General features: G+C 46.6%; 1 protein-coding gene across 1 annotated transcript in view; it reads left to right on the forward strand.

Moving 5' to 3' along the window:
- LOC115464532 (zinc finger protein 585A-like) overlaps positions 1 to 25,840 on the forward strand; it is a 512,786-nt gene that overhangs the window by 459,475 nt on the left and 27,471 nt on the right. The window contains exon 6 of the mRNA XM_030194902.1: positions 9,128 to 9,144. Within this exon, the coding sequence (XP_030050762.1) occupies positions 9,128 to 9,144 (17 nt within the window). The remainder of the gene's footprint in view (positions 1 to 9,127; positions 9,145 to 25,840) is intronic.

Raw genomic sequence — 25,840 nt, forward strand, 5'->3', positions numbered from 1 at the left:
CGCTAAACAGGCGAACGAGTGGGGGGGATAGGCCGCCTCTGCTCTGTCACCTTCCGCCGCTCTCCAGCCTCTCTCGTCCGGCGTGCTGGCGAATGGCGCGGTCAGCCGGGAAGGCTGTTTATGCTCCGTTGCCACCCGATGCTCGTTCCAGGCGTGGGCCGGCCTGGGTGGGGTGCCCAGGGACGTCCTAGATTGTCAGCACCTCCCAACTCCTTCCACCGGTGGGGTCCTCGGTCCAGACCAAGCAGCAGTCGACTACTGGGCCTTCGCTCTCTGTGGTCCTGCCCTCCAGTCGATCACCGACCTGGATCACTGGGGTCACTTGCTCCTGTGAATCAGCGGTTCTCCTATCCCACCAGGGTATACAGTCTGCACAAGTGCCGTCCCTTGCCCGCGCCGCAACACACGGGGCACCTCCGGCTCTGCGGTTGGTGCACCCCCCCCCCCGCCAGTCGCGTGGTCAGGCTTACCGCTGGCAACGTGGTCTGGCCTGGTCGCCAATGGCGCCGTGTCCAGGTGTCGGTGTGCTTCCCGAGGCAGCCACCCGAAGCCGTGAAAGACAGCTATGGCTTATCCCTGCTGCCTCCCCACCGCCAGATGCCCCGATCACTCCTCGAATCGCGGCCCGGAGGGCTAGATCAGCCCGGGAGTGCCCTCGGCTCTGGAGCTCTTCACCAGGGCTCCTGTCCGTCGGCCTCGCTAGTTACTCCCATCTCTAAATCATTTATAAATATACTAGTAAAAAAAGGCTAGTTTCTGAGAGAAATGAAACGGGCGCTAGCATGGTTTTCATCGGTAGTGTGTATGTTTGAGAGAGTGTGTGTGTGAGAGTGACTGTGTGAGAGAGACTGAGTGAATGTGCGAGTGTGTGTGACATAGAGTGAGGCTGTCTGTGTGAGAGTGTGTGTGTGAGAATGAGTGTGTGTGTGTGAGAAATAATGTGAGTGTGCGTTTGATATAGACTTTGTGTGTGTGTGTGTGAGTGATTGATTGAGGGAGAGAGTGTGTGTGTTTGAAAGAGTGTGTGTGTGTGTTTCTGTGTATGTGTGAGTGTTTTTTAAGCAGGTGGTGCATTCCCCTCCTGTGCCCCTCTTCATCCCCCTCCTCTCACCGCCCCAGTCACGCTCCAAGTTCCAGGCCACTCTCCCCCCCTCAGAGTGAGTGTATGTGTTTGAAAGAGTGTGTGTGTGTATATGTGTGAGTGTTTTAAGCAGGTGGTGCATTCCCCTTCCCCTTCTGTGCTCCTCTTCCTCCCCCTCTGCTCACCGTCAACTTTCCAGTCTGCCCTCCTCCCTCCCTGTTCTTTGCTCCCAGGCACTGAATGCAGCATCCAGGCATTGATTGTGTGCTGAGTTGCTGCTCCTCTCTCCTCTTTCTGTCCCCGTAGGAGCACAGGTACCAGGAAGTTGTTTTGAACTTCCTGTTCCTGCGCTCCAGGGCCAGTGAGAGGAGAGATGAGTGGCTGCAGAGCAGACAGCCAATGGCTGAAGGCTGCCTGCGTTTCAGTTTTTTTTGTTTGTTTTTAAGATAAGTGGTGATCTTTGAGGGGGGAGGGTGGATATGGGAAGCGGCGACTTCAGGGGGTGGGGCTGAGAGGTGAAGCGGTGAACTCGGGGGGGGGGGTGGAGTTTGAAAGAGGCGACCTTGGGGGGGGGTGGCGAGGGGAAGTAGCGATCTCGTGGGCGAGTGGAGAGGGTGGGGAAGCTGCGAACTTGGGGCGGGGGTGGAGAGAGGAGGTGACGAACCTCGTGGGGAGTGGAAATAGAGCTGGGCTTCCTTGATTCATCGAGTGTCTTTGCTCCGCCCTCGACGTCATCACGTTGTGACGTGAGGGTGGGGCAGACACTTAAGGCCAAACCGGATATCTCGGGCACCTCAAGTTCCGGCTTGAGGCTTCATTTGAACATTGGAGGTGCCTTTTATATATATAGATTAAAGAGCAGCGGTCCTAGCACTGACCCCTGAGGAACCCCACTAACTACCCTTCTCCATTGTGAATACTGCCCATTTAACCCCACTCTCTGTTTCCTGTCCTTCAACCAGTTTTTAATCCACACTAGGACATTACCTCCTCTCCCATGACCCTCCAATTTCATCTGTAGCATTTCATGAGGTACCTTGTCAAACGCCTTTTGAAAATCCATATACACAATATCAACCGGCTCCCCTTTGTCCACATGTTTGTTTACTCCTTCAAAGAATTGAAGTAAATTGGTCAGGCATGTGAAGGGGAGGACAAGGGGGGTGGAGCAGATGGAAGGGGAAGAAGTGAGGAGGCTCAAGAGCAGAAGGAGACAGAACAGAGCCTTGCCTTTACTACTTCCCCAAAGAGAGAGAAGAGAAAGGTTAGTGCCCCCTGGAAAATGGAGGAGAGAAAAAGACTACACTACTGTAGGAGGTGGAAGGCCTCCAATTATTTAATATACAGAATAAATTCCTCATATTTGGACAGGGAGAAATGGAGGTTTTTCTCTTTCCAAAAACAGGGGAAAGCTTGCTGGAATAGCAATTCTCCCCACCCTTTCTCTCTCCTCTTGCATAACAATTTCTCCCACTAAGTGTGAATGGCCTAAGGGAATTCCAGAGACAGAGTTTCTTTCCCATGTCCTTTGAGGAAAGGCCACTTCAAAGACTCTTTTGTTGTAACTGTAAGAGGACATAACACATAACACTTGCAGAAGACATCTTTCTGTCTAACACAAAAGATCCATACTGTATCTCACAAAGGAGAGGCAGACCGAACTCCTTTAAGAAAAGGATCTCTGGAGCCAAATGGCAATAGTTTTATGACAGGCAACAATAGTTCTCTCTGAACACAAAGAAAACCCATGTTATGATATCAACTCAGGATCTGAGCAGGCAAGAGAGAAATCTAACACCTATCTGTAAGGAAGCAGTTTTAGTCTTTAGAATAAGAATGACTTGGGCTATCAGAAGCCTGAGAAAGCATGACCTCCAAAAGGAAAGTAATTAACTCTTGCCTCCTCTTCTTAGAATTAGAATAATAAATAAGAATAAAGGAAAATATACTAAAACAAAAAGATCAAAAGACCTGAAATATATTCTTTTGAAGGTATGACCAGAAGAGAGATATTAATCTAAAAACACCCTGTCACTTCATGACAATAGACCAAAATGTAACTTCTAAAAGAAATGTAAACATATGCCATGCTCATCCTTTGTCATAAAGATCCTGACTGTATCCTGACTGTATTTACAAGATGCTAATTAAGGAGGGAAAAGTCCCTCCCTCTCTCTTGCTCTTTTGTACTGTAAGGGAAAGAAAGTTCTATATATTATGTCTTTGCCAGATAAGAAGTTGGTCAGTGTATAGTGCACTCTGCCCCATGCCAGGGGATAGAGAGCCTGACCTGATCACTTTCCATTGTCAATTCATGTTTTTCTCCTCTTTTCTATACTAGACTATACTTGACTATTTTCTTATTTTTTTATCCTAACCTCTGGATAATTAAATAAACCAGTGTTAACCCCAGGAAGCGCTTCCTTGGTCTCTTTTTGTCTTTGTTGCAGTCTAAATAGTACTACCAGCTGTCTGGTTCTTAAGGTACCGGTTGAGGGGATTATATTGTGTGAGTAGTGCCCAGCCGTGATTGGAGACTCTGGAGGTGTGGCACGAAAAGCACAAACACTACCCAGCAGCCCCGGGGCAAGCACTGGTACAGAGATTATCTTCCCCAGCAGGCCCCAGGGGAAAACTCTGACAAGGCAAGGGGGGGCCCCTGGAGAGTAATCAAATGAAAGAGGAACAGCTGAAAAGTGGGTGGGACGAGGAGCCCATGGAATGGCAAGAAGCCGAGGAAAGAGAGAGAGAGAGGAGAGCCTGGAGGAACCAATGGACCTCACCGCCTGGGCTCACTCCTTAGGAAAAAAACTGAAAAAGCAGGTGAACTCGTGGTATGGCAGCTGGGCTGGAAGGGGAAAGAGAGAGGGTCATGCGGGAGTAGGGTCAGTGTATTGAGAGAGTGACCTAGAAAGGGTGGGACCTTTACTTCTCCCCAAAAAGAGAGTTCAGGCTGTGTTTGAACTGTGTGTAAAAGAGTGCTGTTCTGAGGAGGACTTATTATTCCCTCCCCCGGTGTGACCTGTTCACAGCGAGGGGAAGTTGTTTAGTTGGAACTGGGGGCTAAAGCACAAAGAAGCTGTTTGTTGGAACTGTTTGCCAAGGCCCGTGAGGGAACAGGTTGCATTGTATTTTTTTTCTTTGTGTAGTTTGTTGGACTGCACCTCCCTCCCAAGGGTGGGAGGGGAGGAGGAGAACCCTGGGCTGCAAGACTGCTTAAGGGGGAACAAACTGAGTTCTGGAAGCAGTGGGGTTTGAGTTGTTTTTTTTACCCCTGTTGGACTTGTGCCCTGAGAGGAGAAACAGTGGGATTGCGTTTTGGATGCCTGCTTTATTTTTTTTTTATTTGAAACTGCTGGACTGTGAATCCCAGAAAACATAAAGAAACTTGCTGATTTTCTTTTTGAGTTTTGATTTCTGTGAGCCTGCCTTGTGGACTACAGTGGGCTAGGAGGTTGGGACCAAAATCCTGTTTTGTAGCCGGAGTATCCAAGGCAGAGGCAAGATCCTGCGGACCCCTGGAGGAGGGATGGATCTTTCACAGGCAAGATTTCCCCACACTAAAGCCGTACTGACTTGGTCTCAGTAATCCATGTCCTAGGATGTGCTCTGTAATTATGTTTTTAATAATAGCCTCTACCATTTTCCCCAGCTCCGACGTCAGACTCACCAGTATAATTTCCCAGATCTCCCCTGAAAAAATCGGCGTTACATTGGCCACCCTCCAATTTTCCGGTACCACACTCAATTTTAAGGATAAATTGCATATCACTAACAGTAGCTCCGCAAGTTCATTTTTCAGTTCTATCAATACTCTAGGATGAATACCATCCGGTCCAGGTGATTTGCTACTCTTCAGTTTGCCAAACTGCCCCATTACATCCTCCAGGTTTACTGTGAATTCAGTAAGTTTCTCCGACTCGTCCGCTTGAAAATACCAACCGATTCTTTTGCTGGCTTCCTCCTTTTAATATACTGAAAAAAATTTTTGTTTTTTTGCCTCTGATGCTATCTTTTTTTTCCGTAATCCCTCTTGACCTTCTTTATCTGAGCCTTGCATTTGTTTTGACACTCCTTATGCTGCTTCTTGTTATTTTCAGATGGTTCCTTCTTCCATTTTCTGAAGGTGTTTCTTTTAGCCCTAATAGCTTCCTTCACTTTAACCATGCCGGCTGTCTTTTGGACTTCCGTCTTTCTTTTCTAATTCGTGGAATATGTTTGGCCTGGGCCTCCAGGATGGTATTTTTGAATAGCATCCATGCCTGTTGTACAGTTTTTACCCTCTCAGTTGCCCCTCTAAGTTTGTTTTTAACCGTTCTCATTTTATCATAGTGTAAACCTCCTAGTCGTGGAGCGGGTAATTAAAGAAATAAATATATAGAAATGTCACAGTTTCAAATAGGGTTCCCAAATAAACTCCACGCAGCCAAGGGATTTGACAAGAAAAAAATATTAAATGTTTTATTAAGTGATAAAATAAATAGAAACACTTGTTGGTTATGTTCCTAAATGTTGGTACCAATTATTAAAGTTTGCTAGTATTAAATAAAAATAGTGCAAGGTGTCAAATACTTTGTGATAGGTCACAAAGGCAATAAGATGTTCATAACTACAATTACAGTTACCAAGACCCCGACCCCACTGCTGCAATAACATAAAACATCCCAAACATGTACACAACCCCAATTATTGTGCTCAGATCTGATATATTACAAAACCAAAATAGGACCAAACTACAAGGATACACACAAACTCTTCTCACTCGTAAACAATCTTCTAAACACTACCAAGGTCACCTCGAACAACTCAGATACCCCATCAGCAACCAACCTGGCAAACTACTTGAACTAAAAAATCATAAAGCTCCGACACATGATACCTACCAACACAACGGACTACACAAATATCCTTGAATGTCTAGACCCAAAACCCGGAGAATGCCCAGCAGACCGATCATGGACCGACTTTGACATGCTCTCAGTAAAGGAAATCTCACGTTGGCTCGGAAAATATGCCAATCGCAGTACAAACTAGACATCTGTCCTAACAGCTTAATAAGATCCGCACCCAAACAATTCAAAACAGACCTCTCGAACCACATAAATTACAGACTTCAAAATGGACTCTTTCCCATGGACAAAGGAAACATCCTACTCACCCCGCTACCGAAAGATGCACAATAGACCTAACCAACTACCGACCAGTAGCATCGATCCCACTCATGACCAAATTCATGGAAGGCATAGTGACGAAACAACTTAATGAATACCTAAATAATCACTCAATTCTGCACGAGTCTCAATCAGGATTTCGGTCGAATCACAGCACCGAAACTGTACTAGTGTCTGCAATGAACTCATTTAAACAGGCAATTACGACTGGCAACAACATCTTCCTCCTGCAATTCGACATGTCCAGTGCCTTTGACATGGTTAACCATGATATACTAATACATATACTAGAATACTTTAGGGTAGGAGGCACAGTTCTCAAATGGTTCAAAGGATTCTTGACCACAAGATCATACCAAGTAACAATAAACATGGACAGATCACCCCCATGGAAACCTGAATGTGGAGTTCCTCAGGGATCCCCTCTCTCACCAACATTATTCAACCTAATGATGATACCTCTAGCCAAACTACTGGCCAATCAAAACCTCAACCCCTACATATATGCAGATGACGTCACAATATACATCCCATTCAAACACGATCTATCTGAAATCACCAACGAGATCAACTGAAGCCTCCAAATAATGCACACTTGGGCAGAAGCATTCCAACTAAAACTTAACGCAGAAAAAACACAATATCTTATACTCACTTCACAACATAACACAAAAAAACTTCACCACTATAAGCACACAATACTGCTCCATCCCTGTCTCACAAAACTTGAGAATTCTTGGAGTCACCCTAGATCGAAACCTCACTCTTGATACCCACATGAAAAACATGACGAAAAAGATGTTCTACACCATGTGGAAGCTCAAAAGAGTAAAACCTTTCTTCCCAATGGTAATAAGTCATCTGGATTACTGCAATGCACTGTACGCCGGGTGCAAAGAACAGACAATCAAAAAACTCCAAACTGCCCAGAATACGGCCGCCAGACTCATATTTGGAAAAACCAAATATGAAAATGCAAAACCCCTAAGAGAGAAACTTCACTGGCTCCCACTTAAGGAACGCATTGCGTTCAAGATCTGCTCGATTGTACACAAAATCATCCACGCAGACGCCCCAATCTACATGCTAAACCTCCTAGACCTGCCTTCCAGAAACGCCACACGATCATCCTGCAAATTTCTCAACTTGCATTACCCCAGCTGCAAAGGACTTAAATACAAGCTGATGCATGCCTCTACCTTCTCTTACATGAGCGCGCAGTTATGGAATGCATTAGCAACAGACTTGAAAGCAATCAATGAAACAACTATCTTTCGAAAATCTCTGAAGACATTCTTCTTCAACAAGGCCTATAATGAAAACCTATAGCCCACTAAGTCACCTCACCAAACCACTCAACTCTGAATGCTTACCCTATAATTTCCCTAAACACTCTCTTCCTTCCTCCCCTTTTTTTTTTCTTTTCCCTTCCTAATCACTACACATTACTAACTGAACCTGATCTGACACCCTGTACTGACAATATTAACAAATTTATGTAAGCCACAATAATGTTACCGGTGTATCAAATCTTCGCTAGCATCGCTGCTCTCTTGCGTTGGGTACCTTGGTCTTCTCCACATCCACATCTCGGTTGGCGAGGTCAGCTCACCGGCTCAGGAACTCCAGGATACCTACTGCTCTGACTCAAAAAGCTCAAAAAAACGAAAATCCTGACTCCCTGTGCTCGGTGTGTGTGCTAACCTCAATCAGTAGTTTCTTTGGCAAGGGACCTTGTGGGCTAACTAAATTCAAATAAAAAGATAAGCAGGGGAAATTCCTATCTAGCCCTCCCAAAACATGACCCCTTTTCTTTTATTCTGTTATACACCCACCCTCTACTCACACTGATGGACTGCTAAGCTAAATCTCCTAAAGGCAGGCCCTCAACTGCAGGCACTCATAGGGCTCGAGGCTTAGGCTGGGCAGCTCTTTCCCCAGGGTAGGCTCACTTAGGTGCGGACACTCAAACCAGCAGGCTTCTGCGCTGGATCCCCCTGAGGCAGACACTCACGCTGGCAGACACTCTAAAAAAAGGTCCTTTGGAGTCTGGGCACTCAGTGCAGGGGGGGGGGGTCACTCTGTCTCTCTCTTTGGGGGGCTTCTTCCCTTTCCGGATAGGTCTCTTCTTTACAGGACAGGCAGTCACACGGCCGGCTCTCTCTTCTCTCTGGACGGGCAAACACACATACGGAGGGATGCGCTGGGTGGACTTCTCTGGGATTCAGGAACCTTGCCACGCTGCTCTCTATTCAGCTCTGCACTGCTCCCAACATGTCTCAGCTTCCCAGTGTGGTCCCTCTTCCTCCTCTGCTCTCTCTGTCTGAAGAATGGCCTCTGTGGCTACTGCTACAGCTCCTCTTTTGTCCCCGGCTCGCTCCAGACCCCTTCTCCTCCTCCTCCTCTGTTCCTGTCTGCTTTAGTGCCTGGCCCCTTACAGTACTCACCAGTTCTCTCTCTTCATCTGGGGCTCGTGAGTGGGTCCTTCTCTTCCAGCCTGCAGCTCACTCCTGCTTGGGTTTGATCTTCGCCTCCAGCCTGCAGCTCCTGTTATGGTATAAGCCAACTCTCAGAATTATTTTATCAATATAAAAAGGCAGCTTTTAAAAGATGTACCTTCTTTCCCCTTTTCCTTGGGAATTTCTGGTAGTAGGACTAGTTAATTACAAAGACATTTAAGAGACAAAACGGTACAGTGCTTCAAAGAGAAATAAAACTCTCTCTGCCCTCCCACCTAAAAAGACTGAACAAAAGCATGACTAAGGTGGCTACTTGAAGAATCACATAGACATCTCCACCAGCAGACAGATAGTCTGGAGAAAGCATAACTCCAGCTATTAATAACAAAGACTTCAGAGGGGAAACCATAAACAAGACATTTGCTTGTCAAAGGTATACCTGCCCCTCCCATCAGCTTTCAGACATGTGCAGAAAGGAAGGACTTGTAATGTGTATCTGCTCCAGAGACTGAGCAGGAAGCCTTTTCACATCAAAAGACCATTTGTCAGCAAGATCCAGACAGCAAGTCTTGTGATATCATAAGACATGAGACCAAGATACCACAATGCTTTGCAAATGCCCAAGGGTCATGTGGAAACCAGGAAACCAGGACAAAGATCCACATGGCATATCCTCCTGCAGCTTGCAAGATATAAAAGCAAAAGCTGTTCCCCAAGATTGAGATTCTCTCTTCAGCTGCAAGCAATCCAGATCTATCTCTGCAGAAGCTGCGAGGATGTCCAGCGTCCTGCTACTACCTCGGCCACATGGCTCATCACTCTGCTGAATAATAGAACTTTTCCAAAAGACTTTTTCTCTCTCAGCTGCCATAACCAGGACTTGTAAGTAACATAACTTTTGATCTAGACCTGCTACTTTGTTCTATTTTATGCACAAATTCTCTGTTCTAAGATCCTTTTTAAAAAACCTACCTCTCGTGTGCAATTGTATATTAAATCAACCTTTTTGAAGCTAAAAATACGGTCTCTTTGTGTTCTGAGTATATGGTATCTTTTATATATACATAATTTATTTAATTTATTGCAATTATCACCTTTGGTGATTGGTGGAGAAATTAATATCCTAAAACTTATAAATACAGTGCCTGCTCTTAAATTATAAACAGTAGCAAGTGCTCTAGAGCTCTTTCCCCCCAAGATAAATCATTTCTTGTAACACTCCCTCTTCTTGCCTGAGCATGCCCTTCTCTGCCCCAGCTTGCACACTCCTTCATGGATCTAGTGAAGGTTTGATACACCGGTAACATTATTGTGTGCACACAAATTGAAATATATATATATATATATATATCAAACATATAAATTGCGAGTGACCGTACTCACCCGCAAATGCGCAGTAGAGACCGAATGTTCAAGGAGCAACACTCCAAACCCCACCGCCACTAGCAGCTCCTGTTCCTGTACCAAACGTAATGCAGCCAATAGGGAGGGGAGGGGGCGTGGAAATCGGAGGAGGATGTAATGCAGCCAATAGGGAGGGGGCGTGGAAATCGGAGGAGGACATAATGCAGCCAATAGGGAGGGAAGGAGGGGGCGTGGAAATCGGAGGAGGACGTAATGCAGCCAATAGGGAGGGGGCGTGGAAATCGGAGGAGGACGTAATGCAGCCAATAGGGAGGGGAAGGGGCGTGGAAATCGGAGGAGGATGTAATGCAGCCAATAGGGAGAGGGCGTGGAAATCGGAGGAGGACATAATGCAGCCAATAGGGAGGGGAGGGGGCGTGGAAATTGAAGGAGGACGTAATGCAGCCAATAGGGAGGGGGCGTGGAAATCGGAGGAGGACGTAATGCAGCCAATAGGGAGGGGAAGGGGCGTGGAAATCGGAGGAGGATGTAATGCAGCCAATAGGGAGAGGGCGTGGAAATCGGAGGAGGACATAATGCAGCCAATAGGGAGGGAAGGAGGGGGGCGTGGACATCGGTGGGGAGGGAGGGAGGATGGAGAAGAGAACCACCATGTACAAGGGCACAGCAGGAACGACGAAGTGGCCGAGGCAACAAAAAAACCTGCAGCAGAAACTAAGCAGGGATCAAAAAACGTTCTGGGGCCAACAGAAAAAGGTAAACAGGTGCATTCACTCGCAGCACACACACACACAAGTCCTGCTTTGCAGCATGAAGCAAAGACATAGCTGTCCCGCCCCTTTGGCTCACTGAACAGCACGAGTCAGCAGAAGGGGCGGAACAACAACAACATGTATGCGGGGAAGGGGGGGAGGGAGACCGGCACACACTGAAAAACAAGCCTGCCTTTCAAACTGCTCTAACAACTGCCTAAAAAGAGACACTGAACCTCCACTGCCACACAGCTCCAACAACTGAGAACAAGGAGACACTGATTCTCCACTGCCACACAGCTCCAACAACTGACTACAAGGAGACACTGAACCTCCACTGCCAAACAGCTCCAACAACTGACTACAAGGAGACACTGAACCTCCACTGCCACACAGCTCCAACAACTGACTACAAGGAGACACTGAACCTCCACTGCCACACAGCTCCAACAACTGACTACAAGGAGACACTGAACCTCCACTGCCAAACAGCTCCAACAACTGACTACAAGGAGACACTGAACCTCCACTGCCACACAGCTCCAACAACTGACTACAAGGAGACCCTGAACCTCCACTGCCAAACAGCTCCAACAACTGACTACAAGGAGACACTGAACCTCCACTGCCACACAGCTCCAACAACTGACTACAAGGAGACACTGAACCTCCACTGCCACACAGCTCCAACAACTGACTACAAGGAGACACTGAACCTCCACTGCCAAACAGCTCCAACAACTGACTACAAGGAGACACTGAACCTCCACTGCCACACAGCTCCAACAACTGACTACAAGGAGACACTGAACCTCCACTGCCACACAGCTCCAACAACTGACTACAAGGTGACACTGAACCTCCAATGAGACAGGGAGTACTAACAGCTCACAAGCACTCTCTCTCACTCACTCACTCACATACAGAGACACACACGCACACACACACTTGCTGCTCACTCTCACACTCACTGTCTCTTTTCCACAGAAACACACTTCATTTCTCTCACACACAGACCCACACACAATATTCTAAGAAGGGGAGGGGGACAACAAAAAAAACCCTGATTTGCAGCTTATAACAAATGGATAAACAGAGCCACTGACCACCACCACTGTGAGAGCTCACTCTCACGCTGTCTGTCTCTTTATCAGAGAGAAACACTTTCTTTCTCACTCACTCTCTGACCCAAACACACATGCACCCAATCAAACATATAAACGGCAAGCGACCAACTCACCTGCAAATGCGCAGTACACTCAGAACGCTAAGAGTGTAGAAGTCCAAGCCCCGCCTCCACCAGCAGTACAGCCCAATAGGGAGGAGGGCTTGGACATGGGCGTGGAAATCGGAGGAGGAGGGAGCAGGGAGGGAAGGAGAGGGCGGAACTGAGGGAAACACGCTGGGGGTAGGGCAGGGGAGAGAGCAGAGTTGGTGGACCCGGGGGGGGGGGGGCATAGGAAAACAAAAAACTAGCCCGATGTTACGGGCTTAACGGCTAGTATATATATATATATATATATATATATATATATATATATATATATATATATATCTCAGATCTGAATACAATAATTGGGGTGGTGTATATGTTTGGGATGTTTTATGTTATTGCAGAAGTGGGGTCGGGGTCTTGGTAACTGTAATTGTAAATTTGAACATCTTATTGCCTTTGTAACTTATCACCAAGTATTTAACACCTTGCACTATTTTTATTTAATACCAGCAAACTTTAACAGTTGGTACCAACATTTAGGAACATATCCAAATGTTTCTATTTACTTTACTATTTAATAAAATATATATTTTTTATTTTTCTTGTCAAATCCCTTGGTTGCGTGGAGTTTATTTGGGAACCCTATTTGAAACTGTGACATTCCTATATATTTATTTCTTTACTTATTATAATTACCCGCTCAACCACTAGAGGGTTTACATTTCTCAAGGCAGAGTACAACAACAATTTGTGGAATTCTTTGCTGCCATGTGCTAACTTGTATCTAGGTCTTAATTTAAGAAGCTGTTAAAGACCTGATTGTTTTGTAAGGTGTTTGATTGATGGCCAGGTGGGCGGTTTTCCCGCCCAATTGGGCGGTTTTCTGTGACCCGCTGCGGGAAATTTTTGCCCGCTGCGGGTCGCGGTTTCTTGGGCTTGTTTTTGAGTTTTTTCCGCGTTTTTTGTGTGGTTTTTTGGGCTGTGGGGGGCGGGGCTAGTGACATTTTGGGTGGGGCTGATGACGGAGGAGGTGGGGGGCCGATGACGGATGAGGCGGGGTCGATGAGGGAGGAGGCGTGGTCGATGATGGCGGAGGCGGGGTTGGTGACGGCAGGGGTGGGGGTGTGAACTTTTTGGGCGGGTTTGGGGACCGGGTACCTGGCAACTCGGATATTGAGGCAGAGGCTTGCTGGGGTTTGGCTGCTTGTAAGGGTTTTTTTTTTTGTACAGTTTGTGCATTTTATGAGTGTTTATGGTTCCTTGCCTAGATGGTTGGATAGGCGGGTTATAAATGTATTAAATAAATAAATAAGTTACAATGAACCCATCAATAAACAAGTTTTCATCACTAAAATTTGGCCATCTGTATTGTATAGAAAAGTGTGGGAAAACGAACACAAAATACAGAGTTTATAAGTGCTGTTTCTACAAGCTACAATAATTTCCTATTTATATATGGGAAGCTTTAAAATACATTTAAAATGTTGTCAAATAAGTTTTAAAAAGTCTTTTGTCGTCCACCTTTTAAGGTACTGCCTATCCAACAAGAACAGCTTTAGACTTTTTTCAGATGGACCACCCATAGGCAGTCTGTTATTTCTAATCTTTTGCTATTGTTTTGGGTGAATGAAAATGGTGGCAAGCTCCGCCTTCTGGTTTAGCCCACTAGATAGGCTCATTCAGTCTCCTGTTCTAACCACCTTGACTTGTACAGATCTACCTTAAGGAAGAGGGATACCCTAGATGACCTCTTCAAGGGGGAGGGATGAAGTGATCTGAGTATGCTTTGCTGCTTTCTGTTTCACCTTTGTCTGCAGGATTGCAAAGTGCGGCAGCGGAATAGACACAGAAGAAAAGAAAGCTTTATCTTATTTCTAGGGACTGCAACCCAGTCCCAGATCTGTAGAGAGGGAGAAGAAGGAATTTATCTGAGGGATCAGTCTATCCTCCTGTTTTATTCATCCTTCCAGGAAAAGGGAAATCTCTTGCCTGAATCCATCCCAGCAGCTGCAGAATCCAGAGGGGAAAACAGAAGAAAAATGTCTGCCCGAGTTTCTTCTGATCAGGCAAGAAATTATTTTCTCTTCTCACTTATACAGGGTGCCACTGCCAGCACAAAAAGGAAAACTGTTCCCTTTGCTGCTCTTGCAGGCTTCCTTTGTATTTGCTTGTTTGTTTTGGAGTAGAGCAGTAATTTAATGGTTTTTGATAGAAGACTTGCAGTACAAAGTCTGAAGAATTTATAATTCCCTAGAGCAGTGTTCCCCAAGTCCGGTCCTGGAGTACTCCTTGCCAGTCAGGTTTTTAGGATATCCACAATGAATATGCATTTGTATATAATGGAGGTAGCATATTCAAATCAAGTTCATGCATATTCATTGTGGACAGGGCTTTTTTTGAGGGGGTACTGAGTACTGGCACCTTTTCCATTGTCAGCTAAAATTGACCCATGATCCCCAAGTTTTAACGAAAGAGCTTAGGTTCTACACACCAATTCTGCCTTGTCATAGATTTTGTGACTGGTTGCAGGAGGCCTGGCTATTGTGGGGTGGATCCCACAATATTCGAACAACAATACAAACACCTCACTCCTGAAGGGTGGCATAGCATTTGAGTACCAGCAGCACCTGTTTTGCTAGTAAAAACGTACTGATTGTGGATATCCTGAGACCCTGACTGGCAAGAAGTACTCCAGGACTAGACTTGGGAAACACTGCAGTAGAGAATCTGCTCCAGGGATTTCTGAAAATAGGAGACGGGAATGAGAGCTTCCTGTTTGACACATTCCTGATTCCTTTAATATGCTTATGTTTACTAAACGTTTTGATAGACCGTGATTCCAAATGAGAATCATAGCGGTTCACAATTATATTAACAAAGAAAAAGGAATGTCATTATTAAAAGCAAAGGATAGGTAAATAGACTATAGGCTCAGGATTGGGGCCCACTATTGTGCAATTATGCAGCCAGGAGTGTGTGATGTTCCTGGCTGCATTAACACTTGCAAAACTACTACGGGCTTCCCTAGCCTGCACACAAGATGCTGCAATCCATGTCCAGCAGGTTAAAGACTCCTACCAATGTTTCTCCCTTCATTCTCACCTTTTGTATGTCTTCAGCCAGATCTCTGTCCTTCCATCTGAGTCAGTCTGTGGATGGCCAAGTTCACCTCTTTCTTTCCCCGTGCCCTCTGGCTTTCAGCCACTTTGATATTATTGATACAGAACTAGTCATCCCCTTACTCTGCCATCTCTGTCCTTTCCAAACAGATTGTAGCATAGCAATAACATCAGTAGACACACATTTTCTCTCTCCTCAGCCCTCACCCCAACACTCTTCGTTTTCTTGCCTTCAGACACCGAGCAACATTCTTCTCTCCCTCTCATCTCTTCTACTTCCAACTACTTTATCAACCTAACGTGAGAGATTTCCAGTGTTCTCTAAGCAACAGTATATCTGCTCAAAATATTGCATATTTAAGGGAACATCATAATGAAAGTGTGACTGAATGTGTCCTCCTGGCTATTCCAGGCATCGATCACGTTCAAGGATGTTGCTGCTTGTTTTTTGGAAGTGGAGTGGGACATTTTAGGAGAATGGCAGAAGGAACTGTATAAGAGGGTCATCAAGGAGATTCATGACATTCTCATGTCACGAGGTAAATATGTCTTCTCTCTCATGTACTGCACAAGCATAGTATACAATTAGCATGGAAAAATCCCAGGTCCCATGGACACCTGAAATTTAGGACCTGGATTCTGATGTCATTCCATATCCAACAGGAACCAGTGAAATAGCTCACTACAGCAGGCTCTGCAGAAGGTGCTGCTCTGTTCTTAAACTGAAGGCTTCATAGTCTGTCTCCCTTTTCTATACCAAGAAAAATTTGGCACAGAAGACCAGAGAGAGGACTCGCCACCCAGATTTCTGGCTGAGAACTACAACTATTAGCTGCACACTACTCAGCTATACTGGGCAATGTGTAACTCCCTTCTGATGGTAACCAGATGTCAGAGAAGGTTCTAATTTAAATGTTGTTTTCCTACTTCTTAACAGGTTATTCAATTGCTAATCCTGATGTTATATTTAAGATTAAAAAGGAAGATGAGAAATATTTCACTCAACACTTTGAATGGGAGGGAAAAGAAAACCTGAATGATCCCACCAAGAGTAAGTAGATGTTTTGGTTTTAAACGGCTTTGCGTTTTTACAGTGCCGTAGCGAGGGCGGCTGACACCCTGGGTGGGTCGCCGCTGTGCACCCTCCCCCCTCCGGAGCGCATTCTTACTTGCGTTGAGAAGCGAGGGAGGGAGCAGGGAACCAGCAGAGTCGACACCCCCCCCAGCGGCGTGCACCCGGGGTGGACCCCCCCCCCTTCCTACGCCACTGCGTTTTTATATCACAGGAGATGGATCATTAACATCAAACATTTGGAGACTTAAACTCTGTTTCCTAATTTAATACTATCAGATCCTTGGTGAAACCTTCTTGACATGTTTTCTCATAGCAGGTCTTCCAGTGGTAACCTCTGTGTTCTCACTGAGTGTTAAACAAGAGGAAAATCTCCCGTTTATGGATCATCCTGAATTAGAGACTTTTGAAGTGACTCACCCTTCTGTAACAAGTAAGTATAAAATTCTTTCTGCATATATTTACTAAAATCATTTGGGACCATTTAGGAAATCAGTGGTGGTGGGATGAGCCATCCTCCTCTCTCCTCCTCCCACTGTTTCCCTACTTTGGACAGAGTTGGCTGCCTGTGGACATGGAGGAGGCACCTGATGGAGATGGTTGTGCTTGGGGGTAAGATCAGGTCTGCAAAATCCTTTATGTCATGGGGTTGAGGAAATCTATACTATTGAATGGGCTGTTGGGAATAGAGAAGATAGTGACAGGGGACATAACTGATGTAAGTGATAAAGTTTGACTTACCCGTGGAGTTTTTATATTGCTGGTGGGTTAGTACAAATCACAGTACATAGTTGCATGATTTTGCGTTCAGTGCAGCTTGTTAAATATTCTGTTAGTCTGGTTTAAGTTAATGAGAAGAGAACTGACATGGACTAGTTTCCTAAATTATATGACTGATGATATATGTGTTCACATGCTTAATGTGCATTAATGTTTCTATTTGCTTTGATGTGCTTCAGTATATTAGTCCTTAAGAAGTAATTCTACAAATTGGTGCCTCACTTTTGTGAATTTGTTAAAAAAAAAAAAAACTCCCTGGAAAGCAATTAGTCTAATCGTGGGTGAAGTTAACATACATTTCCTTAGCGTCCCTCCGGCCCTGCCCAGAATGTGACTGATGGGTTGTGCATGCCTTCCAGCAGGTGGAGACTGAGAAAAAAACTGTGACTCTAGCGAGCCAATAAGAGCCCTTGCCAGCTAGAGAAAGATCTAGTAATCTCAGTCTCCAGCAGGTGGAAGGTGGTGAGCCCTTTTGTCTCAGTCCTTTCTTTCTATTCTGTACTTTATTTCTCTTTGTGGTAAAGGTTCCTGTGCATCTTAAAAAAAAAAAAAACCTGGTTCACAGAGGCAGAGGCCCGTGAGGGTCTCTTAGTGCCTCTGGTGTGTTACACTCGGGGGGCCGAGTCCCTCCCCCATACCCTCCCTGATGATTTTTGGTGCTGGCTGCTTTATTTGATAGCTAGCATTCTTTATTAAAAAAAAAAAACAAGGTTTCCTCAAGCTCTTCATGGGAAGAGCTTTGGAGGCAGGGAGAGGCAGCTACTTAAAAAAAAGGGGGCCAACCGGTCTGTTATTTGAGAACAGAGCCGTGTTTTGGTCTGTTTTAAAACAAGCAGGGCAGCTCCTTCGGTCTTTTCCTGTGTTTCTAAACGCGCCTTTGCTTTCTTCTTTGTGATCAGCTGACAGTGATGTCGGAAAAACTTTGCCGCTGTTCCGTCTGTGAGCGGCGGGGTATTTGTGCGAGTGGTGTGTGTAAATACTGCACTGCTGCAGAGGGTTTAGTGGAGCAGGGTGCAGGAGCCGGGAAATCGTAAGCGTCGTCGGCTTGGGGGTCCAATTCGGGCGTTTTAGCAGTGGTCGCATCTCCCTCTCTCTCGGTGCTAGTTTCGGCGGGAAACGCCGCCATTTTGGATGTCTCGTTGACTGCTGCGCCCCATACCCCTCTGTCTGCTGTGCCTCTGCCTACTACTCAAACTCCCATTTTGGCAGCGGGTGAAGGAGGATTTCCTCCTGAATTCGTGGTACAGATGTACCAAGCCTTTCTGCTGGACAAAGCTGCTCCTGTGGACCCTCCAGGAAAAAGATCTCTGGAGGGTGCCTCTTTGGCTCAAAAACGGGTCAGACACTCTGTGGAGGCAGAACAGGATTTTTCTTTTTCCCCTGATCAGGAAATGCCATCCTTAGAAGAGGAGGCGTGGTTTCCTGAGGAGCAGTTTTCTGAGGACCTGGAACAGACAGCAGATACATAGTAACATAGTAGATGACGGCAGAAAAAGACCAGCACGGTCCATCTAGTCTGCCCACGATAAACTCATATGTGTATACCTTACCTTGATTTGTACCTGTCTTTTTCAGGGCACAGACCGTATAATTCTGTCCAGCAGTATTTCCCGCCTCCCAACCACCAGTCCCGCCTCCCATCACCGGCTCCGGCACAGACCCCGTATAAGTCTGCCCTCCCCTATCCTAGCCTCTCAACCACCAACCCCTCTTCACCCCGCCACCCAATTTCAGCTAAGCTTCTGTGGATCCATTCCTTCTGCACAGGATTCCTTTATGCCTATCCCACGCATGTTTGAATTCCGTTACCGTTTTCATCTCCACCATCTCCCGCGGGAGGGCATTCCAAGCATTCACCACCCTCTCCGTGAAGAAATACTTCCTGACATCTTTCCTGAGTCTGCCCCCCTTCAATCTCATTTCATGTCCTCTCGTTCTACCGCCTTCCCATCTCCGGAAAAGATTCGTTTGCGGATTAATACCTTTCAGATATTTGAACGTCTGTATCATATCACCCCTGTTCCTCCTTTCCTCCAGAGTATACATGTTCAGGTCAGCAAGTCTCTCTTCATACGTCTTGGAACGCAACTCCCATACCACCCTCGTAGCTTTTCTTTGCACCGCTTCCATTTTTTTAACATCCTTCGCAAGTACGGCCTCCAAAACTGAACACAATACTCCAGGTGGGGCCTCACCAACGTCTTATACAGGGGCATTAAAACCTCCTTTCTTCGCTACGGCCACCGCCTTGTCGCACTGTTTCATCGCCTTCAGGTCCTCAGATACTATCACCCCAAGATCCCTCTCCCCGTCCGTGTCTATCAGGGTCTCCCCACCTAACACATACGCCTCCCTTGGATTTCTACTCCCTAAGTGCATCACTTTGTATTTCTTCGCATTGAATTTTAATTGCCAAACGTTAGACCATTCTTCCAGCTTCTTCAGATCTTTTTTCATGTTTTCCACTCCCTCCGGGGTGTCCACTCTGTTGCAAATCTTGGTGTCATCCGCAAAAAGGCAAACTTCACCTTCTAACCCTTCGGCAATGTCACTCACAAATATATTGAACAGAATGGGCCCCAGCACCGATCCCTGAGGCACTCCACTACTCACCTTTCCCTCCTCCGAGCGAACTCCATTTACCACCACCCTCTGGCGTCTGCCCGTCAACCAGTTCCTAATCCAGTTCACCACTTCGGGTCCTATCTTCAGCCCTTCTAGTTTATGCAAGAGCCTCCTGTGGGGAACTGTGCCAAAAGCCTTGCTTAAATCTAAGTAGATGACGTCCATAGATGCAGAAGAATCTCTTCCTGCGGGGCAGGATCCTTCGGTGGTAAGGATTTGAACTTCACAAGCTTATTTCTCAGGTTTCTTCTACTTTGCGTTTTGATGACCAAGATATCCAGGTGACTGAGCCTAGAAAGGTGGATTTGCTGATCAAGGGTATTCGCAGAGCAGGTAAGTCTTTTCCTATGCATCAAGATATTAGGGATATTATTCAGGCTCAGTGGGAGGTTCCTGATTCTGTTTTTAGGCTTGCGAGATCTATGGTCAGACTTTATCGGGTTCCTGATTCTGATAAAGATCTTTTGCGCCCCCCCCCCCCCCAGTAATGGATGCGGTAGTTTCCGTGGTTACTAAGCGAAACACGGTGTACCCAGGATCACCGTATTGAATCTTTGCTGAAGAATTCCTTTGATGTTTCTGCTCTGGCAGTGCAGGCTGCAGTTTGTGGGTCCTTAGTAGCGAGAGCTTGTTTCCGCTGGTGAGAAAGGGTTTTGGACTGTTCTTCGGATGATCTTTCAGCTATTGATGTTAAAGTGGCAAAGTTGGAAATGGGTTCGGCCTTTTTGGCAGATGCTCTTTATGATTTGCTTTGGGCTTCTTCTAAGTCTCTGGCTCTATCCGTGTCGGCCCGTCGTACTCTATGGCTGCGTGGCTGGTCGGTGGATGCGGCTTCTAAGTTCAAACTTAGTAAATTTCCCTTTCAGGGTTCTTTTCTGTTTGGTGAAGAATTAGACAAGTTGGTGCATAGCCTGAGTGAGCTAAGGTGCCAAGGTTGCCGGAGGATCGTCCCAGAGATTCTGGCCGTGGCACTTTCTCAGGTCGTCATCGGTCGGGCAGAGTTTTTCCGGTACAATGTTCCAGATTTTTCCAAAGGACTCAGTCCTTTCGCGGCGGTCGTAGAGGAGGTCGAGAGGCAGGGAATTCCCTTTCCTCCTCCTCCCGTCCTCAACAATGAAGGTTTGCGGGCCCAGCCTCTAGTCCAAGTAGGTGCTCGGTTGGCACAATTTCAAGGGAGGTGGGCCCAGATTACTTCGGACCAGTGGGTACTAGAGGTTATTCAAGACGGGTACGCCTTAGAGTTTGCTCATCCTGTGTCAGATGCTTTCCTAGAATCCCCTTGCCGTTCTCGCATCAAGGCCAAAGCAGTCAGGGATACTCTTCGCAGACTTCTGGACCTTCGAGTGATTTGTCCAGTCCCTTTGGCGGAACAGCGTCAAGGCCGTTACTCCATTTACTTTGTGGAAACCCAAGAAAGAGGGTTCCTTCCAACCGATTTTAGATCTCAAGGCGGTCAATCGAGCTCTCAAGGTGCCCTCGTTTCGTATGGAGACTTTGCGTACCATCATTGTTGCAGTACGGTCCGGGGAGTTTCTGACTTCTCTTGATCTTACAGAAGCCTATTTCCACATTCCTATTCGTCCTGCACATCAACGTTTCCTTCGTTTTGCGGTGCTAGGTCACCATTTTCAGTTTCGGGCTCTTCCCTTCGGACTTGCGACTGCTCCTCGTACGTTTACCAAGGTCATGGTTGTTGTAGCTACAGCTCTCAGAACGGAGGGCATTTTAGTCCATCCTTACTTAGATGATTTGTTGATCCGGGCAAAGTCTTACCACGAGAGTGTTCAGGTGACAGCTCGGGTGGTAGAATTCTTACAGTCCCTAGGTTGGGTAGTCAATATGCAGAAGAGCCGTCTTCAGCCTTCTCAGTCGATAGAGTATCTAGGAGTCCTGTTCGACACAAAGCAGGGTCGCATGTTTCTTCCCCCGGCCCGTGTCCTCAAGTTGCAGTCTTAGATTCGTCAGTTCTTGCAGAATTTGAGACCTTCGGCAAGGGACTATCTACAGGTTCTGGGATCCATGGTGGCAACGATCGAGGCGGTGCCCTGGGCCAGGGCTCAGATGAGGCTTCTCCAGAGGTCACTTCTGTCGAGATGGTCGTCCCAGACTGATTCTCTTCATCAAAGATTACCACTTTCGCTCCAAGTGAGGACCAGTCTTCAATGGTGGCTTTAAGAGGCCAATCTGACCAAAGGTATGCCTCTGGATCAGCTCAGCTGGACTGTGGTGACGACAGATGCCAGTCTCCAAGGCTGGGGAGCTCACTGTCAGGGACAGTATGCTCAGGGTCTCTGGTCTCCACATGAGACATTTTTTTTCAATCAACCTATTGGAGGCCAGAGCAATTCGTCTGGCGCTATATAGTTTTCTTCATTTTCTGAGGGGCGGAGCAGTCCGAGTGATGTCAGACAATGCCACCGCGGTAGCATATATCAATCGGCAAGGAGGGATGAGGAGCCTACCATTGGAGCAAGAGGCGTCGCTGCTGTTTCAGTGGGCAGAGGTCCATCTGGTAGCTCTATCAGCAGCTCACATGGCAGGAGCCCTAAACTTTCAAGCAGATTTTCTCAGTTGTCACTTGCTCGATCCTGGGGAGTGGTCGCTAAGCGAAGTGGCGTTTTGGCAACTGGTCAATTGTTGGGGTGTCCCAGGATGGATCTGTTTGCTTCCGCTGGCAATTCAAAACTTCCTCTGTTCTTCAGTTGTCGCAAGGATCCCAAAGCGCAGGGCTTGGACGCTCTGCTTCAATCCTGGCCAACCGGTCTACTGTATGCTTTTCCTCCATGGCCTCTGATAGGGCGTCTTGTTCAGAAGGTCGAGACTCATGGGGGGGGGGGGGCGTCTGATCTTAACAGCACCGGATTGGCCTCGCAGACCGTGGTACGCCGACCTGCGGCGTCTTCTGATAGATGTTCCCTTCAGACTTCCTGTCACGCAAGATCTGTTGACGCAGGGTCCGGTGGTTTTTCCAGATCTGGTCGATTCTGTCTTATGGCCTGGCTCTTGAGAGGGCTAAGCTGACTAAGAAAGCATTGCTACTATGCTTCGCTCTCATCGCCATTCTACCTCTTTGAATTATGTGCGCATCTTGACGATTTTTGAGGCGTGGTGTAAGGAGTTTAGTTTATCTCCTTTTTGTGCCTCTGTTCCGCAAATTTTGGATTTTTTTGCATTGGGGTTATGACAAAGGCCTTGCTTTGGCTTCTCTTAAAGTGCAGATTGCAGCTTTTACATGTTTTTGTGGTCGTGTCCAAGGGAGATCTCTAGCTAGTCATCCGGATGTGGTGTGTTTTTTGAGGGGGGTTAATCTTCTTCGTCCCCCGTCTCAATGTTTTTTTCCTTCTTGGGATCTGAATTTAGTTCTTTCGGTTCTTACTAAGCCTCCCTTTGAGCCTTTGTCGTCCTGTACTCTGAAAGACTTGACTCTGAAGACAGTATTTTTGGTGGCCGTTGCTTTGGCTAGGCGAGGTTCGGAGTTGCAGACGCTGTCGTGTAGATCACCGTTTTTGGAGTTCTGTTCCGATCGAGTAGTTTTTTGGCCAGTTCCTTCCTTTCTTCCCAAGGTTGTGACTCGTTTTCAGGTATCTCAGCCAGTGGTATTGCCTGTGTTAGGTTCTTTTTCCGGGTCAGAGGAGCAGCGGCATTTGAAGTGTTTGGATGTCAAACGGGTGTTGAAACACTATATCAAGTCTACTGATGACATTCTGCGATCCGATTGTTTGTTTGTTCTGATCGGAGGGTCATGCAAAGGGTTCATAGCCTCTAAGCCCACTATTTCTCGGTGGCTTAAAGAAATGATTGCCTCAGTTTACCTTCTTTCTGGGAAACCTGTTCCAGAGCATGTTAAAGCTCACTCTACAAGGGATCAGGTAGCATCTTGGGCAGAGTATTGTCTGGTGCCTCCGGAGGACATTTGTAGGGCGGCGACTTGGTCGTAGCACTATCGTTTTGATGTCCTCAGTTGTTGGCGGATTGCTTTCGGAGCACACGTCTTGACGGCGGGGCTACTAGGGTCCCTCCCATAATTTCACTGCTTTGTTACTTCCCATCAGTCGCATTCTGGGCCGATCCATAGGGATGCTAAGGAAGGGTAAATTAGACCTTACCTGCTAATTTGCTTTCCTTTAGTCCCTCCGGACCGGCCCAGATCCCTCCTTTCAGATATCTGTGTTTTCAGGGGTTAAGAGATGTTTCTTTGTTCGGAGCTGTGTTGCTAGTTTTTGTAGTTTATTTCTGTATTAAAAAAAAGTATGTTCTGGTTTTCTAAATGTCCTGTTATGCAGGAGAAGAATATGTTTGTAGGCACTCACCCTATGTTGGCAATATGCCGGTGGCTGCTCAGGTGTTTGGATGCACAGGTCAGTTATTTCTTCGGTTGCTTTACTTCTACTTTGGTACCTTATTACTGGATCTTTCTCTAGCTGGCAAGGGCTCTTATTGGCTCGCTAGAGTCACAGTTTGTTTCTCAGTCTCCACCTGCTGGAAGGTTCACAACCCATCAGTCACATTCTAGGCCGGTCCGGAGGGACTAAAGGAAAGCAAATTAGCAGGTAAGGCCTAATTTACCCATGGAAGATCTACAAGACAGAAGAAGAAATTAACTATGCTCCTTTCTATCTAATTTGAATTATGTCCAAATCATAATAGGGGACATCAACTGGATTTGGTGACCTTTAGTGATGGTTTAGTGTTTAACCCTAGTATTAAGTTATCCAATATTGTTTGTGAAGAGTCTTTGAGGTCTACTACTATTACTACTATTAAAAATTTCTATAGCGCTACTAGACTTACGCAGCGCTGTACAAATTAACATGAAAAGACAGTCCCTGCTCAACAGAGCTTACAATCTAAATTGGACAGACGAACAGACAGCTAGGAGTGGGGAAATTGCAGTGGTAGGGGTGATAAGTGAGGGTGTTGAGTAAGAGAGTCATGGTTAGGAGTCGAAAGCAGTAGCAAAGAGGTGGGCTTTAAGCCTAGATTTGAAGACAGCCAGAGACTGAGCCTGACGTACTGGCTCAGGGAGTCTATTCCAGGCATAGGGAGCAGTGAGATAGAAGGAACGGAGCCGGGAGTTAGCAGTGGGGGAGAAAAGGGACGACAGTAGACATTTACCCAGCGAACGGAGTTCACGGGGAGGAGTGTAGGGAGAGATGAGCGGAAAGGTACTGAGGAGCTGCGGAGTGGATGCACTTGTAGATCAAAAGAAGAAGTTTGAACCGTATGCGGAAGCGGATAGGGAGCCAGTGAAGCGACTTGAGGAGAGGGCTAACGTGAGCATAGCGACTCTGGTGGAATATAAGACGCGCAGCAGAGTTTTGGACAGATTGAAGAGGAGATAGATGACTGAGTGGGAGACCAGCGAGAAGCAAATTGCAGTAGTCTAGGCGAGAGGTGATAAGGGTGTGGGTAAGGGTTTTGGTAGCGTCCTCGGAGAGGAAAGGGCGAATTTTGTTAATATTATAGAGAAAGAAACGACAGGTTTTGGCAATCTGCTGAATATGAGCAGAGAAGGAGAGAGCGGAGTCAAAGATGACTCCAAGGTTGCGCGCAGACGGGACAGGGAGGATGAGAGTGTTATCTACCAAAATAGAGAATGGGGGGAGATGAGAGGCAGGTTTAGGGGGAAAGAGGAGAAGCTCGGTTTTGGTCATGTTTAGTTTCAGGTGGCGGCAAGACATCCAGGCAGCGATGTCAGACAGGCAGGCCGATACTTTGGTCTGGATTTCAGCTGAGATATCTGGTGCAGAGAGGTAGATCTGGGTATCATCAGCATAAAGGTGGTATTGAAAGCCATGGGATGAGATCAGAGTACCAAGGGAAGAGGTATAGATGGAGAAGAGGAGAGGTCCTAGGACAGATCCTTGGGGTACACTGACTGTTAGCGGGATAGATGTGGAGGAGGAACCACCAGAGTATACGCTAAGAGTACGTTGGGAGAGATAGGAAGAGAACCAGGAAAGAACAGGGCCCCGGAATCCAAGAGAGGATAATGTATCAAGGAGTAAGGTGTGATCAACAGTATCAAAAGCAGCAGATAGGTCGAGGAGGATGAGAATAGAGTAGAGACCTTTAGATTTGGCCAGTAACAGGTCATTGGAGACTTTGGCAAGTGCCGTTTCAGTCGAGTGAAGAGAGCGAAAGCCAGATTGGAGCGGGTCAAGAATAGCTCGAGATGAAAGGAAGTCGAGGCAGCGGCG

Source organism: Microcaecilia unicolor, chromosome 1 (assembly GCF_901765095.1).
Source record: "Microcaecilia unicolor chromosome 1, aMicUni1.1, whole genome shotgun sequence".
Classification (NCBI taxonomy): Eukaryota; Metazoa; Chordata; class Amphibia; order Gymnophiona; family Siphonopidae; genus Microcaecilia; species Microcaecilia unicolor.